The sequence below is a fragment of the Budorcas taxicolor genome, chromosome 16 (assembly GCF_023091745.1).
Source record: "Budorcas taxicolor isolate Tak-1 chromosome 16, Takin1.1, whole genome shotgun sequence".
In the NCBI taxonomy this organism is placed as follows: Eukaryota; Metazoa; Chordata; class Mammalia; order Artiodactyla; family Bovidae; genus Budorcas; species Budorcas taxicolor.
In genome coordinates, this window is record NC_068925.1 from 30513287 (window position 1) to 30531762 (window position 18476).

Genomic DNA, 18476 nt, shown 5'->3' on the forward strand with positions numbered 1-18476 from the left:
CACCACCATGCCCAACTCCAGACCTGCTCTTCTCAGCTGGTAATCAATGACTCAGTCCTCATTTTAGTCCAGCACAACTTCTCTCCCTGCTGCCCGACCAGGCATCAGTGATCAGATCAAAGATGAAAGTCCCCCAAAGATGACTCAAGACCTTTTCTTTGTTCAGGCATCTGGACAAAGATCCCTAAGAAGTGGCCTGTGATGGACATTTTAGGGACCTATGATTGGTGAGTGATAAAAATGGTGTCTTGAGATGCCAGGAAGGTCACACTTAATTACTCTGCTTAGATCACCACTTACTTTGCTATTTTATAGGGCCATCTCTTATAGGGTTCTAGGGTCATGTCTCCTTTCTCCCACCTCTCGAGAGGACAATGGGCATGATAAATCACCTGGACTTGTGAGCTTGTATTTTGGAAACAGGATGACTAGCACTAACTGGTATCTGTCCCTTCTAGAAAGTGTCAGTAATGATGACAGTAATAAATAGAATTCATTGAACACTTGCTATGTGCTGGCGTTGTGCTAAGCCTTCTCTCTGCAGCCCTCGGGGCAACCTTATGAGGTGAATACTATTATTGGCTCCGTTTGACAGCTGTGGAAACAGAGTCTCTGAGAGTCTGTCTCTTGCTGTGAGTTGCACAGTTGGTAGGTGACAGAGGTAGGGTTGTCCTTCCCTGGAATGTCCAACTCCAGAGCCCATACGACAGTGCCTCTTGAAGACCCTAGCATGTCCCTTCCTTGTGTCTGGTGTGTGTGTGCACACCTCCAAGGTGTGTGTGTGAGCCTCCCCTGGGGCTCTCCAAGGCTCCCCCGGGACCCTGGGAGAGTGGGGGTGGGGAATACGGCCCAGGCCTGAGGGCCTCCTGGGGGTGCTCTTTGTAGCATGATAGCCCCTACAGCCGTCTGAAGCCTCAGAGGCTCTGCCATAAGTGCTGGGTGGTTTAGGGAGAAACGAAGCAACCTATTCCCAGGAACTAAGTGCAGAGGGGGACCAGCCTGTGGTGACTGCCAGAACAACGGAGCTTCTCGTCCCCATGTGTCATTACAGGAAGCGTGAGACCAGGCCACTGTGCAAAGCAGCCTGGGCCCAGGGCGGGGCCCCTCGAAAGGGAAAAGCGGGAAGTGGGGAGCGGGAGCCAGCCAGCTGGGCTGCTGGTGAGGGGCTGCTGGGCTCGTCCTCCCAGGTTTAGGGCTGAGGGAATTCAGTTGACGGGCATGGAAGCAGCTCGGCAGAAGACACAGGGTCTCCGCCTGGTATCGCGTGTGCGTGGTTTGAGGGTGTCTGGGGCTGATAGTGCCTGCCTGCTAGGTTGGCTGGACTTTGGGGTTGTATTCCTCTGTTTGCTAGTCTGTTACTCTCTTAGTTGTGAGTAGAAGGGCACACGATTCACCCTTTGCCCTGGCTCAGCTCACCTTTTAGGTGAAAGGCAAGATCTCTCCAGCTCTGTCTCACCTTTCCTCTCCCAAATCCTCCTCTCTCTTCTTCCCTTTTTCTCTTTTGATTCCTCCTGGTTTCTCATCCTTTAGCGAGTCATCAGTTCTAAGACTCCCACTGCTTCCGAAAAGACATCAGTGAATTGGGGGATGTCTGGGACAGCTGAATAATAAAAACTGCATGTGGATATATGAGTTGATCAGCGCCTGAATGAGTAGGTGATTCAATTCACATTGACTGAACACCCAGGATGCACCAGCCTCTGTGTATGGGTGTGGGAGGGTATTGCAAGAAAGAGGAGTTGTGGGTGGGGTGGGGGAGGTGAAGGATACAGAAGTCTAAGCTTGATGGTAAGGAACCTCACAGGAGGTGGGGAGAAAGGTCAGCATCCCTGCCTGGACCAAGTGCTCTTGCGCCAACCCCACTTGGGCCCTGGAAAGAAAGGAGAGGCAGATGGATTTTCAGTTTCCAAGGCGTCTCCACCACCTGGCATCCTAGCACCCCTCCCCCATCTTTGGTCTCCACGGTCACGCGCACTGCTGCCTACCATATCCTTCTGATTCTGCAAAAAATAGCCAAAATCAAGTGTAGAGTTTCCAGACTAGTTCGAGGACTGACACTCCTCAAAAAGACCCCCTCTCTCCCACTTTACCCAAGTGGAGGGAGAAAAACCCCAGGAAACTAAAGGAGGGGAAATTACCCAGACTCACAGGAGGAGAATGGATGCGTAGTAAGATGGGAGCTCTGGAAGATTCTTGTCCATCTTGGAGACCCCCTTTTTCTGTGACCTTCAGGATCTTGACCTCCAGCCCAAGGTCAGAGGTCTGGTCTGGCCCTCATACCCTCAGCCTTGGGGACAGGGTGGAGGGGCGCAGCAGCGAGGCAGGTCATCTGTGGTTGGGGCCTGGCTGGACAGACCACAGGAGAGGAGATGCAAGGTGTTTTGAGGTAACTCCATTTTTTTCTGTCCGTCAACTTGATTCATTGCTCAGGTCTTCAGCTATAATTACAGAGAAACGCAAACCTAATCCCCACCAGGTTTCCTCAGGAGAGCTGATATATAGATTGATTACAACTTCACAGATTTATTAGGAGCTGAGTGAAGCCAGCCTGTTACGCTGGGAGACAGGAAAGAATAACAGCCTAAAATCCAGGGGAGGGAAGATGGGTTAGGCTGGGAAGAGACAGACAGGCAGAGAAGAGAAGCTGAGGAGAAGGAGAGACCTGGGCTGGGAGAGGAAGAAGCAGGTGAAACTTAATGACTATGGGGAGAAAGCTTTCAGGACCAATCTAGTCCAGCTCATTGTTCAACTTTTCCGAGTCACAGTGTCCTCATCTGCCATATGGGTACAATTAATACCTCCCTCACAACGTGGCTGTGAGGGTAAAATGAGATCGTGTATGTGAAATTGGGGCGTATGGGGCCTGCTGCATAGAAGGGGGTGCCGCAGGGAGTGGGGTGGAAGGAAGAGGGAGGAAACAGGAAAGAAGAAGGATGGAGAACAGAGAAAAGGTTACAAGAAAGAGAGAACTGGGAGAAATGGATTCCAGGGTTACTCACATGACTGCCACGGAAGAGATGGCTACATGCCCCCAGCATCCATGCACTCCTTCTCCAATAAAAATAAACTTCTAACTTTTGACCAGAATAGAATTTCCCAGCTTCCCTTGTAGTTAGGTGAGGCCATGAGAAAAAATGGGGCCAATGGATTAAGTGGAAGTGATCGATGCTGGCCTAGGTGATGCATTTGAAAGGAGCAGGGATGCTCATCCCCATTCCTCTTCCCCCGGCTGGGGCACCGCCCACAACCCTGTGGACCAGGAAAACATCCTGCTGTGGCAGAGCATCAAGATGGAAGGATCCTGGGTCCCTGACTCTGTGGACACCACATGAGCATAACCAGTCTTGATGACTCTGGGGAACTGAGCTACTTTACTGACATAGAAATTTATAAAAGAGGGAAGTAAACTACTATCTTGGTTAAGCCACTGGGTGTTGCATCTTTTAAACATTCAGCTCAATCCTATTCTAACTCAGTGCTGTCCAAACTTTCTGGGATGAGGAAAGTGTTCTCTAGCCACATCATCCAGGTGGTCATTGAGCACCTGAAATGAGACCAGTGCAGCTGAGAAACTGAAGTTTAAGTTTTGCTGAATTTTAACTAGCTTTATGTAGCCACAGGTAGCTACAGCTCCTATCTGAGCAGGATGTTAGCTGTTTCGTGTCTGAGGTGGGCTCCAGGTTGCTCAGTCCTCTCTGGAGAAACCCTTTTCCCTTTACAACTACTTCCCCATGTACAGAAGAGGTCTCTGGGGTAGGGTTCTCTCTTACTCTTGTGGTTCAGAATTTGGTCCATTTTTCAGCGTGCAGGAGTCTAGGAGTGCTTGGTTATTAAGAGGGTGTAGATCTGCCTGCTTTTAGATCAGGAAGGCCTTGGCTAGCTCTTCTGGTCTCTCTCTTAATAGCATTCTACGTTTTTCTTAGTAACCTGGCCTGCAGTACAGCCTGACCAACTTTAGAAAACTGTAAAAGTGTTTGCACAAGAAATAAGACTTGCCAAGGTAAAGCTCTGGCTACAAGTGTCTGCTGAGGACTCTTAAAGAGATACAGCAGTCTCCTTAGGACTTCCTTGGTGGCCCAGCAGTTGAAACTCCACGCTTCCAATGTAGAGAGTGTCGGTTTGATCGGTGGGGGAACTAAGATCCCACATGCTGTGTGGTGTGGCCAAATTTTTTTTTTGTTTTAAAGAGAGATAGCAATCTGTCCCCTCCCCAAGTCTTGCTTGAGTTCATCTTGACATGTTTTTTTTTTTTTCAGATCATCAAGACTCTAAATTCAATTATGACAACAATTCTTCCCTTGATCCTTAAAGACTGTGTAGGGCAAGGAGCAAGATTGTTTAACAGTAGTTCTGAGTTCCAGGTCCTTCTTTCCCCACTTGGAGATGCTGTACCCAAGCTAACCTTCCCACTTGGGGGATAAGTAGCTTCTCCCATGCTTTACCCTTCCCTATGAGAGGGTGACTTCCTAAGAGCACTAGGTTTCCAAATTTTGTAAACAGTCTCCAAATCTAGACAGCCTGGTCTGGTTATCCCTCCATGGTCAAAGTTGCTACAGCTACCCTATTAAATAAAAAGAATACCCATGGTGGGGTGGACCCCTCCATTAGAACAAGAACTCTCACTGGATTCCAGCAGAGAACACTGCTTCCATGCCTCCACTTCTCTGTTTGACCTTGGCATAATAAACATTCCTTTTCTCTCACTGTGGCAATTGGCTCAGATGGTAAAGCGTCTGTCTACAATGCGGGAGACTTGGGTTCAATCCCGTGGTTGGGAAGATCCCGTGGAGAAGGAAATGGCAATCTACTCCAGTACTATTGCCTGGAAAATCCCATGGACAGAGGAGCCTGGTAGGCTACAGTCCATGGGGTCGCAAAGAGTCGGACACGACTGCGCGACTTCACTTTCACTTTCTCTCATTATGTTCCTTTGCAAACATTATACCATTATGGCTTCAGGGGACGAGTAGGGAGGCCAAATGTCACTTTAGGAAGGAGGATGAGAAGTTCCATCCACAGAGGAAGCAGGGAAGTGATCCACCTGATCCCAAGACTTGAGATAATACTGCTGTTCCATGCCTGGTCTTTTAGAGTGAGAAAGGTGGGCATGAAAATTCCTATTCAATAAATGGGTAAATGGAGGCACAGAGAAATGACCTGCTCTGATTGAGAGCACACAGTTGGGTAGAAGTGCAGTTATGAGTAGAAGCCAGGCTGGGCTCTGTCTTTAAGAACACACTTCACTGGAGTGTATTGCTCCTGGGAAAAGCAACAAGAAGTGTCAGTGGAAGTCAGTATGTGGATGGAAGTTCAAACACATGACTCATGTAGATCAAGATCAGTGATTTAGAAGGCTCATCACCAAGAATTCCACTAACCATCTTTGTGGTAGACTGAGGTCACTACAGCTATGTTTGTCTAATATGCATCCCCAGACATTTGTTCAGTTACAGCAGCACCTCTTTTAGGGGGAGGGGCTTCTACCCACTCTTTAAGGCTTGCTGGGGGCTGTCAATCACAGAATCCTACCTCTCACAAGCCTGGTCAAATTTAACACAGTATCCTGGCAACAGTGACTAATCCAAGAGGTGGGCCAATCAGAACCCCTTCTCTGCAGGAAAGAAAGAAGTGTCTTTCTGCTTGGCTTGATTGGAAAGATGTGAATCTAAAGCGTTCAGAGGCCATCTTCCTCACCACATGGGAAGCACCAGCCTACAGAACGAAGCCACCACACACAGAAGGAAGCAGAGAAATGGAGGGGGTGGGAAATTGAATAGATGACTCACTGTTATCGTTTGAGCCCTTCTCTGGACTTCCAAGACTTGCAATCCCATTGTATCAGTTGGGGTTCAACCAGAGAAGTAGAACCAGCTGAATCATAGACGATTGATAGACAGATTAAGGATGTAAATATGGATTTATTATAAGGAATTGGCTTGCACAGCCATAGGGACTCGCTAAGCAAATCTGGTAGATGCAGGTTCAACCCCTGGGTTGGGAAGATCCCCTCGAGGAAGAAATGGCAACCCACTCCAGTATTTTTGCCTGGGAAATCCCATGGGCAGAGGAGACTGGCAGGCTACAGTCCATACAGTTGCAAATAGTGGGACATGACTGAGCACACACAAGCAAATCTAAAGTCCAGGCAGACAAGGAGAGAAGATCACAAGCAAGAGCTGAACCTTGATGTTCACAGGTTTCAGTCACAGAGGAAGCTCTAGAAGGAAGGGAGAGCAACTGGGGCCCTAACAGTCACTGTGAGTCTCTCCCTCAGACAAGGCCTTAAAGCACTTGTAAGTGATGAAGTCAGGCCCACCCAGGACACTCTCTCATAGATTAACTTAAGGTTGACTGACTAGGGACTTTAATCACATATGCAAAATTCCTTTATCTCAACACCTAGATTCACATTTGATGAAATACCTCAGAGAAGGTGTGTGTATGGTATAAAGTGGCCACTGACTGCTTCTGTCCTTCATTTCTTGAGAGACTTCATCACCGTTAGTCCACTCTAAATGGAAACAAATTAGAAAGGGTATTCTGGAAGCTGAAATTCAGCTTTGCCAAATTCATATATCAAAAAGCCATCATACCCATAAACTCCTTGTCTTCCCTGTAAGCTAAATTTGAGTTAGGATTTTCTATTTTTGTTATTTAGTGGCTAAGGCATGTCTGACTCTTTGTGACCCCATGGGCTGTTGCCTGCCAGGCTCCTGAGTCAATGGGATTTCCCAGGCAAGAATACTGGAATGAGTTGCCCTTTCCTTCCCAACCCAGGGATTGAACCCTTGTCAGCCTGGCAGGCAGATTCTTTACTGTTGAGCCAGCAGGGTATCTTCCCAACCCAGGGATTGAACCCTTGTCAGCCTGGCAGGCAGATTCTTTACTGTTGAGCCAGCAGGGTATTCCTGGGATTCAAAGGCTCCTGACTCAGTGGCCATTTATTGTGTAGCTTGCACACATTTTCTCCCTTAATCCTGACACATACACCAATGAGATAAGTATTATTTACAATTGTGGAGACTGAGGCTCAGAGGTTAAGAAATCATTCAGACACAGAGCTCCAAATAAGGTCTGTCTTTCTACTGCCAAAGCTACAACATAATCTTTGCCAAAAGGAGCCATCCTGGTTGATATATGAATCCCTTGTACAGTTTGGAAGCTGACTTAAGCAAAAAAAAAAAAAGTTTTTGGCTAAAAAGAGGTCCAAAGCTGAAGTACTTTATTCAGCTGATGACAGAACAAGGCCAAACAACAGATTTTATCTTTATGACCCAATGCCTGGCCCAGATATATTTGGCTGATGCAATCAACTGATTTTTTGTTGTTGTTATATTTGTGTCTGATTTTGGGGAGAGAGGATTTTTTAAGGTTTTAACCTTTTTGGAGACCTCTTCCTGCATGAAATAACTTAGATCTTAAACTCTGCTTCAAATACAAGTTGTGGTCACAATGTCAAACAGAAAAATCCCTTGCAAGTGAGATTAAGGAAAAAGAGAAAGCACAAATATCAGGACTGAAAGAGGAGACATCATCACAGATTTCACAGACATTAAAAAGACAATAAATGAATATTATGAATAATTTTATCCTAGCAAATTCAACAGTTTAAATGAAATGGACAAATTCCTTAAAAACAGACACAGTGGGTGAGATGTTAGAGTTGGGGTTCCAGGGAGCTGAACCTCCTAATTGCCAAACCCCATAGGTAATTTTGAGGCCTTCCTTGGTCCTTCCATGGCATTTGACATTGCTGACCACTCCTCCTTAAAAATCTTCCTTTTTGGCTTCCATGAAACATTCCTAGTGTTTCTTCTTTAAAAATCTTCCCCTCCCTCCTTCCTTACTGCTTAATTTCAGTAACTTCTGATGGCTCTCCTAGGCCCTCCAGTCTTCTTATTCCACGTCTGTTTTACACCACAGGGCTTTAACTATTATTCGTACACTGATGGCTCCCAAAGCTGCAGCCCAAATTGCTTTACTGAGCTTCACACTGACTAACAGTCAAGACAGCTGGTTATTTTATCAGCAAGTGCCCACTACCCGTTGGCTGCCCTCAGTCCCTCAAGCTCAACTTTTCCTTTTGGTCTGTTAATGAAAACTGCTGCTGCTGCTAAGTCGCTTCAGTCGTGTCCGACTCTGTGCGACCCCAGAGACGGCAGCCCACCAGGCTCCCCCATCCCTGGGATTCTCCAGGCAAGAACACTGGAGTGGGTTAATGAAAACTATTCCTGCCCTATTCCCCATAGGGGAAAGGTCAGGAAGAGGTTCCCCTCTCATGAGACCTAATGTTACATTGTCAACTGAAAAAAAAAAAAAAAAGAACCTCAACCAACCAACTAACAACAACAAAAAACAAAACAAAAAACTGCACAACCTGAAAGTTGAGAGTTATGTTGTATTAGGGGACTTTACTGAGAACTAAAGCCTGGGAAATACCCTCTCAGATAACTCTGAAGAGCTGTTCCAAAGAGGTAAGGGAGGAGCAAGGATGTATAGGATTTTTTGCTAAATAAACAAATGTAGTTGAACATCAAAAGATTATGGCAAATCACACACCAAAAAGCCATCTAGAGTTAATAATTTTAGTGCTTATCTATGTATGGAAGATGCAAGAATCTGGGTTCATTGAAATTACTCCCTTGTTATGCATCTTATCTATCCAGGGCCAGTATTTTGTTTTTTCTTGATCCTGAATCCTCAGGGCACATCATCAGGTGGCTGCCAGTAGCTGACCACTTGATGGAGATCAGCATTTGTTGTTGACTGAAATGGCAGGCAACATTTTTTTTTTTTTTGTCCACAACCCCCTGGAATCCATCCTCCACACGGTTGACTGAGCGGTCCTTCCACCAAACCATATCTCATTAGTTGCTGTTGTTGTTTAGTCGCTAATTCATGTCTGACTCTTTGGTCTGCAACACGCCAGGCTTTCCTATCCTTCACTATCTCCTGGAGTTTGTGCAAACGCATCTCCATTGAGTCAGTGATGCTATTTAACCATCACCCTCTGGTGCTCCCTTCTCCTTCTACCCTCAGTCTTTCCCAGCATCAGAGTTTTTTTCCAGTGAGTCAGCTCTTTGCATCAGGTGGCCAAAGTACTGGAGCTTCAGCTTCAGCAACAGTCCTTCTAATGAATATTCAGGGTTGATTTCCTTTAGGATTGACTGGCTTGATCTCCTTGCTGTCCAAGGGACTCTCAAGAGTCTTCTCCAGCACCACAGTTCTAAAGCATCAATTCTTTAGCACTCAGCCTTCTTTACCATCCAACTCTCACATCCATACATGACTATGGGAAAAACCATAGCTTTGACTATACAGAACTTCGTCAGCATATCTCTTTAGGGTGGCTTTAAAATCAGGGCTCAAATTCTTGACGTTACTCCATTGAGAGGTGGGATGTCCTCCATTTGAATCCAAGCAGGTTTGTGACAGCTTCAACTAATACAGCCCATAGAACTGATGCTGTGTGATTTCTGATGTTAGAGCAGAAGGTCCACGCAGCTTCCTCTAGTCCTGCCATGCCCTTTCTGGGGAAGTTTCCTCTCAGGAACCAGGCTCCACATTGTGAAAAGTCCAAGTCATATAGAAGGGCCCTGTGTAGGGGCTCTAGAGAACAGTCCCAGCGGAGCCAGCTATCATGTCATCCCAGTCAAGATATCAGAGTTGAGGATCCTTTTGGAAGTGGATCCTCTAGCCATGGCTATTCCAGCTGTCACTGTTTGAGTGCTCTCAGCTCCAGACATATTTTAAAGCAAGGAAGAGCTGTCTCAGCTCTGTTCTGTCCAATCTGACCCAAAGAATCTGTCATCATAACAAAAGAGCTGGGTCTGGGGGTAGTTTGTTACATAGTAACTGTAACACTCAGGGCATGCCACATGCCTGCTTAGAATGTTGCACTGATTCCATCCAATCCAAATTGTTCCTGGATCATTACTTAGTTCTTGCCCATCCCCCCCCCACCATCTCCAGCCCCTGCCCGCAGGAGTCCTAGTCCTGCCATACTTCTATTTCTGGAACGTTCCTGCAAGTCTAGGTTTCCATGCCTTTGTACATGCTGTTGCTCTATCTATATATCTTTCTGACATCCAGATATTAAGCACATCATCTAGAAAATTGGAAGATGTAAATCCATTTCCCTCCCTGAAATCCTTTCAGTGACCCCAAAACCATTCAAGTATTCCGTGAAAAAGTGTTCAGAGAATGCTTACTTAACCTCTCTGGGTACCAACGGCCCCACTGGTAAAATGGGGTAATGAATAACACAAGACAGAGTGTGCTGCTGCTGCTGCTGCTGCTAAGTCGCTTCAGTCGTGTCCGACTCTGTGCGACCCCATAGATGGCAGCCCACCAGGCTCCCCCATCCCTGGGATTCTCCAGGCAAGAACACTGGAGTGGGTTGCCATTTCCTTCTCCAATAAGATAGAGTGTAGTAAGGCTTAAATGAGTTAAAATGTGTAAAGTGCTTGGTGCCTGGTAGAGGGCTTGGATAAATGTGTTTGTTTAAAATAAAATAAATGTCCTGCAAGCAATTAACTGTAGTCATTTCACGAGTCTCATCCGCTATCACCTTCTTTGGGAGACTTTCTGACGCCTCCCCTCTCTCGCTGGTTTCACAGATGGGTCCATGTTTTCTCAGCACTTTCTGCTTACCGCGGCTACAGCATTCATCACCATCTATAATTCTGTCCTTGTAGCTGTTAGTATCTGTCAGTTCATCTATTAGACCCTTGAAGTCAGGGGCTGGGTTTTACCTCTCTCCAGAATCCAAGTCATATTAGACCTCTGATAAATGCATATTAAACTGAATATCGATTTGAATCACAGCAACTCAAGCCCATAAAGGGCTTGATGAGTTCTTTTGAGTCATACGGGTAGTTAGTGGTCAGACAAGAGACAAGTATTTCAGTTTTGTTTACTTATGATTGCCAGGCCTAACTAGTTACTACTATGTGCTCACTAGTATCACCACTATCCCCTGCTGACCATCTGCTTTTAAAATTATTCTATTCAGGGACTTTCCCGGTGGTGGTTCAGTGGTAACACGCTTCCTTCCCAGTGCAGGGGGCCCGAGTTCCCTCCCTGGTCAGAGAACTACAGTCCACATTCCACAACTGAAGATCAGCTCCCAGCCTTCCCCGCCCACCCCCCAACCCCCTCTCACCCTCCACCCTGCCCCACTGCAACTAAGACCTGTCCCAGCCAAATAAATATTTTTTAAAAATAAAATAAAATAATTTAATTCAGATACCCCCACAATAATACACTTTTTTTAGTATCCTTCCCCAGAATCTCTGGGCTGTTTGGGGATTATTCTATCACCATTTTTCCTGGAGAAAGAGGGTTGCTGGGAAGGAAGTGGATTTGCATCCTTCCAATTATTCAGACGATTTGCTGAATATCAGGATAATTCTGACGCATTGAATCCCTCCCTAACGTAAGTGGTGATTGCTTTCATCCCTTCAATTTTTCCAGGTGTGGAGGTGAAGGCGGCGATATTCAGAAAATCTGATTAAATATGGGGCCTCCTGTTAACCGCCTGCACACGGCTGGGCAATTCCTGCTTTACCAACTGCTGCATTGCCAACACCAGAGGACGCTGTGTCTTCGCTGGCTTCTTTACCACCAGGCCAGCTCACAAAAAGCCCAGGTTTTCCCCAGAACTGCTCGGGGACAGTTCCCAACATCCCCCCTTCCGAGCAACAGGCTCATTTCTTTTAGTTTTCGCGTCTCTCTCTCTCTCTCTCTCTCTCTCTCTCTCTCTCTCTCTCTCTCTCTCTCTCTCTCTCTCTGTGTGTGTGTGTGTGCTTGTGTGTAAGGAAGGGGTCCACTTTAGCCTCATGGAGACCTGTTTGAATAGCTGGGTCTCCTGCTTTCAGCTTGATCGATCCTAAAGTCGCTTTTCCAGTGACTTGAAATCCATTCAAATCAGAATGAATTTAAAGCACCGGAGGCAGCAGGCGCGGCGCGTTCCTTGCCTCCATCTCCCTGCCGTTAACACGCAACCTCCCGATTAGAAGATTCAGTCTCGAAGCCTTTCCCCTCCGGGCCAGCCTAACGCACGCGGCCAATTCACGGTGTCCTCGGCGGAGGTCCCCGCCCCGTTCACCTGTCTGGAGCGAGAGAGGTGTCCGTGCCTGCCGGTATCTGGACAGCCAGCTGCCTCCGCGGTCCTCTTCTACTTGCTTCCCTCCGCCCAGGTTTGTAAGTGGTGGTTGGGGGCGGGGGGACGTGGGGGAGTGGAAGGGAGGGCGGGGAAGGGGCCTCGCGGGGAGGGGCGTCGGAGCGCTGTCACCGGGTGTCACGCCGCCCTCCCCGCCCCTCCGCCGGGGGTGTGGGAGCGCAGCCGAGCGCGGCAGAGGGCCGGGCGCGTGGGGACGCGGGCGTGCGGGGTTCCGGGCGAGCCGCGCCGCACCCGGAGCGCGCTGGCCGCCTGAGCTCGGCGCGGCTCCCAGTGCCCTGAAGCCGCCCGCCACCCGCCCCCTGTGCATTGGGCGGCAGCCCCGGCCGCGGCAGCCGGGCTCCCGGGGAGGGGAGCGCGCCCGGCCATGGAGCCTTCGCACAAGGACGCCGAGACGGCGGCGGCGGCGGCGGCTGTGGCGGCGGCGGAGCGAGGGGCGTCCTCGTCCAGCGGAGTGGTGGTGCAAGTCCGCGAGAAGAAGGGCCCCCTGCGCGCCGCCATCCCCTACATGCCCTTCCCGGTGGCCGTCATCTGCCTCTTCCTCAACACTTTCGTGCCGGGACTGGGTAAGACGCGACGGCCGCGACCCCTTGCGCCCCGGGCCCCGGGAGCTGAGGGCGGCAGGGGAGGGGTCAGGGAGGGACCCTCGGGCCGCGCCCACGGGCTGCAAGTGCCGCGCCGGCGCTCCTAGCGCCCTCTGGCAGGTGGCAGAAGCGCGTGGAGGGGCGCCCGGAGGGAGGCGCGGGGCTCCCTGACACTGCTTTCACCTCCTCCGACCTGGGAGCCAGGTGATCCGGCCTCGAGGAGCCGGAAACTTTGACGGGAAGGTTGGAGTCTGCCGGCAAGCCGCCCAGGCGGCTCTCTCGACCCCGGCTAATCCTGCCTCTTCTCTCCGCCCTGCGCGCCCTCCTACGAGCTCCATCCTCCGAGGGGCGCGGGGCCCCAGCAAGACCAGCGTTGGGGCCGCCGGTGGGGATAACCAAGTCCCTGGGCATTGGAGAAGTCGGTCGAGCTGGGGAAAAAAGGGAGATGAGTTGGGACAGAAGACACCCCGCAGCCCCGCCTGCTTTCGCGCGGTGAGGGGCGTGTGGGGGCGAGAGCTCTTCAGCCAGAGTCTCCACCGCCTTCCGGCGTGCTTGCGATTCCACCAGCACCCCTGCAGGACGCCGAGGGGAAGAGGGACGATTTTATTAGTTTAGATGCCTGTGGGTTTGAACCGCACTTGGCCAGAGCTGACCCCATAACTTCCCCCATCGCTTCCGTTCCTGAGAACGTGGAGTGCCCGCGGGTGTAATTCTGTGTTGGACTTTGGCGGCCTGGACGGTCCTGATGGCACCTGTGTCCCCAATTTTAAAACGGAGGCCCATCACAGAGATAGGAGTGCCCAGTGGGGGCATAAAGGGAGGAAATGCGAAGTTTTCTTGACCCTTCTTCTCCTAACCCCACACCCAAATATGTCTGCATCCCCTCCCGGATCACTCCCAACTTGCCAACTTGGCACCGGCTGTTCTTCTGAGTTAACAGCAACTCACCCCCCAATTCCGCGTGAGACTGGAGAGGCAGGCACCTCTGTGCCCAGGAAAAAAGCTTGCCGCTGTAAGGCTCCAAGTTCCCAAGAACAGAGGTCAGCTAGAAGTGGCTTTCTGTTTTGCTTTGGCCTTTCTCACGGCCCGGCTCTTAAGCAGCTTTGCAGGGGCTTCTTGGGTGCTGATAGGGAAGACCACACCCACCCACGCAGGTCGGGTCCGCTTTCCCCTTCCTGCTCATCTTTCTGCCCCCTAGGGGGAGGTGGGGGGGGGGATGCTGCTGGAGAAGTATTTGTGTCTGAGCAGAAAGCTAGGTGGCCTTCAGTTGGGCATCCCCTTGTCATGCCTTCAGCAGCCTGGTTGCTGTCTTCAGGCCGGCTCTCTGTGCACGTGTAGACCCTGTGAAAAGGCAAGCCGAGGCTAATTTAGCTGTGTCAGACATTCCCACCTGCTGGAGTGAAAAACGCACTGCCTGTCCATCTCTCTGGGGATGTGAAGATCACCAGCAGGGATGTGTCTTGATTCTCCTTTTGGTGAAGTAAATGCCATCTTACGGTCTTTGAGGAAAGACGCACATTGGTGCCAGGTGGGCAGAGCTACCCCGAGTCTCTGCTGGGTCAGGCCACAGCCCCTGTTCATCTGGGCACCTCCTAGGTCTGCTTCACTAGGTCCCTTTCCCACCCTTAGGCCCACTGCCACACCCCCTGCCCTCCTGCCAACTCCTCCCATCTTCCCCCCACTTTTTCTGTCTTTACATAGGTGGCTGGGTGATAAAGAATCTACCTACCAATGCAGGAGGCACAGTAGATGAGGTTCCATCCCTGGGTTGGAAAGATCCCCTGGAGGAGGAGATGGCCACCCACTCCAGTATTCTTGACTAGAGAATCCCATGGACAGAGGACCCTGGCCAGCTACAGTCCAGAGGGTCACAAAGAGTGACATGACTGAGCATGCATGCCCGTGCCCTTTATAACATTTTGTTGCTGTTATTGTTAGAGCAGAATCCTATGGGATTTTTGTAAGAAACCTTTCTAAGAAGCCAGAATAAAAGAAAGAGAGAGAAAAAAGCAAACTACAAAAGTAATAAAACAGGCTGAGGTGAGCCGTGGGTACACAGACTTCAGAATTTTCAGTGACTGAAAATCCAGGCATTTTATTGTTTTGTGTTGGCTGTCATTGTACAACTGACTAGGTGCATGGGCCCCTGCCTCCACCCCCTCTCCCCTGACACACACACACTGAAGGGAGTTCTTGATCCTTGCTGGTATTTCTCATCTGTCAGTCAGGGATGCCTGTCCCTCTGGGATGCTGGGAGGATAAAATGAGATTACATAAAGCTCAGGGTCTGGCCATTAGAGTGTTCTGGAGACCGTGGGTCCATCTTGCTCTTTGACCCTCTGCAGAGCTGAGCACTGGTCCCATCTCTGGTGTATGGGGTGGGGGGTTGCCCTCTGGGACCTTTCTTCTGAGTATTTATTGACCTCTCTGCTTCCCTTGACCTGCAGTGGAATCCTGGACAACAAAACAGCGCAGGCAAAATCTCCAGGCTTTTTTTTTTTTTTTGCAAACCCCACCCCCCTGCCCCCCCGCCCCCGCAACTGACCCTGTTGGGGTTTGAATGGCCCCAGCGCTTAGAAAATTCTCCCTTAGCCCAGATCCACTTCTCCATGTCCTCCCGCTTATCTGATGCTCCTGTGAAAACTGAATATTCATGTCTGGTCCTGCCCTTTGAGGAAATGAAGCTTCTTTTAATCTGTTCACTCTTTTATTCGACAAACACAGAGCACCCACTGCGTGCCCAGCACTGGGGATGTGATGATGAATAAATCAGTCAAGGTGTCATAGATTGTTGAGGAAAATTGATGCAAACATTGTTTAAATTTGTTATTGCTATAATGGCAGCAGGAACAGTATTTGAGCAGTAATTGATTCTTCCAGGGCTGGGATGGGAGTTCAGAGGATGCCTCCCAGAAGGAGTAGTATTAGGTTAGACCCTGCTAAGAGTTTCCATCGTGGGGCTCCAAGCACTTGCCATCCTCACATCATTCCTGCTCTCTGGAAACTGGTAGCAGCACGGGCCCAAAGAGCTCCTCTTTTTTCTGGAAACTTCCTTACCTGCAAGTGTTCTCCTTATTTGCAAATGGGATGGGAGTGCCAGTGTTGGGCTGAATGAAGGCACCATTTTTCTCTGATAGCATTTCAGGTTCATCCAGTCTGCAGGACCCCCCATGGAGAAGCCCAGTCCTTACAATTCCCTGGTATTGCCTTGGTCCAAGCAGAAGGGCTGTTGGGGTAACATACCATCAGAGAGATGTTTCCTCTCTTGGGGAGTCAGTGGGAAGGGGAAGTGATTTATGGTCATTCTGGATCCTCATTGGAATGATACAAAATGAATTTGAAAAATGGATGATGGTAGTTTCCTGTTCAGTGAAACTCTACTAACAAAGACCATGGCCAATACGTTCATAGTCCAACAGGTATGGCGTTTATAAGTATACACAATTGCTCATACATGTAGTGGAGGTTCACTGTTATGCCCCAAAGTGGCCAAAGAGTTTGTCTGTTCGTTATGAGAAAAACTATACTTTCATATTTGAAAATTGTTTCTATCTTGATTGACTTGGTGAAATGAAAATGTTGGTAACTCTGTGGCAGGGAAAGTGGGACAGAGGAGAACTTTCACTGACTATTAACTATTCCATCAGATTAATGTTGGCTATTAATCTAGTGTTGAATATTCATAAATAATTAATCCCCCCCCCCAATATACTGCCTGCTCTTTGCACTCAGCTAAGATCTCCTTTCCCTAGTTAGCACATCCAGTCTGGCTCAGCTTCTCTCTCCTTTAAGTCTGAGCCTCTAGTTGATGATGAATCATGCCCTACCTTGTGGCATCTTTTGCATTGTTACCTTTTTATTACTGTTACAAGAGTTTATTCTTTGTCTATCCAAGTAGATTGTAAGTTCCTTAGAGCAAAAACCATTTAAAGTCTCTCCTTGATATAGTATACTATTTATAGAATGCACACTGACCAACCAGAATTATATTCCTTGAACAGGCATTAGAGATCATCTGGTCCAAGCCCTTTGTTTTATATAGAAGTGAGGCAGTCCCAAGGGTGAAAGAACCAATGAAGTTTACATCCTAAGTCAGTCTTTTTAAGGAAATCATTTGAGGATGTATCTCAGCAAAACAAGAAAGTAAACCAAAAAAGAAGGTATGAGATCCAGGGAATAGTGTATCCAGTTGAAAGCAGCCATGAAAAGCAACCTAGGATAAAATTGTTCAGCAAGCCTGGAGAGCAGTCAGTCTTCATTACTGTAGGAGGGTAGAAGGCTCCAGGAATGAGGTGAGGAAGATGGGAGAAAGGGACATTCCACGGAGTAGAGAGTATTACTGGTATACTGTAAGAGATTAAAGTGGTGATACAAAGCAGAAAGCAAGAAAAACAGAAGGCAATTAGTAACTGCAGTAAAGACAAAAAGCTGTGTAAAAGTATCAAGATCTCCAAATGAAGCAACTACCCAATTATATCAGGAGGTCAGTAGACTTCAAAAAGAATAGAGGATTCCAAACACTAAATGAAAAAGAATTTGAGGATATTAGGGATATGATGTAGAAGGCAGATGTTTCTTCTATCAACAATTTAAAAAAAGAAAAAATAACAACTTTGGGAAAAAACAAAAAACACGGTATTAAAGGTATAGCTTAAATAGGAAGCAAATCAAACTGTGACCTGGTTTTAGGCAAGTGGTGGAATATAAGAAAGACTCTTTTAAGTGCATAGAGTCGGTCTGTGAACAGTGGTGCACAATATGGGTCTCTTTGATTCTGTAGTGAAGAGTATTTGCTTAGTCATAATGATATAAATGCATCTCAGTGGTTTTTAACTTTTAAAACCAACCACAGGCAAAGCACTGAGGACTACTTAATAATAGCTATAAAGGTGGATGTAAGATTTTTTTCCTTGGCAATATAAAATTAAAAAAACAGCTTATAGAAATTGACAGGTAAATTGTGATAGAATAAATTGTTATTTCCATTTATCCACTGAAAGATAAGCTATGACTTTATGGATAAGCTATGATCAACCTAGACAGCATATTAAAAAGCAGAGGCATTACTTTACCAACAACATATTAAAAAGCAGAGACATTACTTTACCAACAAAGGTCCGTCCAGTCAAAGCTATGGTTTTTCCAGTAGTCAGGTATGGATGTGAGAGTTGGACTATAAAGAAAGCTGAGCGCTGAAGAATTGATGCTTTTGAACTGTGGTGTTGGAGAAGACTCTTGAGAGTCCCCTGGACTGCAAGGAGATCCAACCAGTCAATCCTAAAGGAAATCAGTCCTAAATATTCATTGGAAGGACTGATGCTAAAACTGAAACTCCAATACTTGGGCCACCTGATGCGAAGAACTGACTTATTGGAAAAGACCTTGATATTGGGAAAGATTGAAGGTGGGAGGAGAAGGGGATGGCAGAGGATGAGGTGGTTGGATGGCATCACCGACTCGATGGACATGAATTTGAGTAGGCTCTGGCAATTGGTGATGGAGAGGGAAGCCTGCCTGCAGTCCATGGCGTCGCAAAGAATCGGACAAAACTGAGTGACTGAACTGAAAGATGATGTCACATACCCACTTAATGCCATGATTCCTGTGGGAGGAGACTGTTTCCTTCCCTGCCCAACGTTATCAGGCTTGGCCATGTGACTCACTTTGGCCGAGTGAGTGAGTGGGAGTGGCATATGTTGGGCCTGAGCAGA

The 18476-nt window shown here is 48.1% G+C and overlaps 1 protein-coding gene across 1 annotated transcript in view; it reads left to right on the forward strand.

The window, feature by feature from the left end:
* The first annotated feature begins 12548 nt into the window (after positions 1–12548).
* STUM (stum, mechanosensory transduction mediator homolog) overlaps positions 12549–18476 on the forward strand; it is a 56721-nt gene continuing 50793 nt past the window's right edge. Inside the window, exon 1 of the mRNA XM_052654222.1 lies at positions 12549–12747. Within this exon, the coding sequence (XP_052510182.1) occupies positions 12549–12747 (199 nt within the window). The remainder of the gene's footprint in view (positions 12748–18476) is intronic.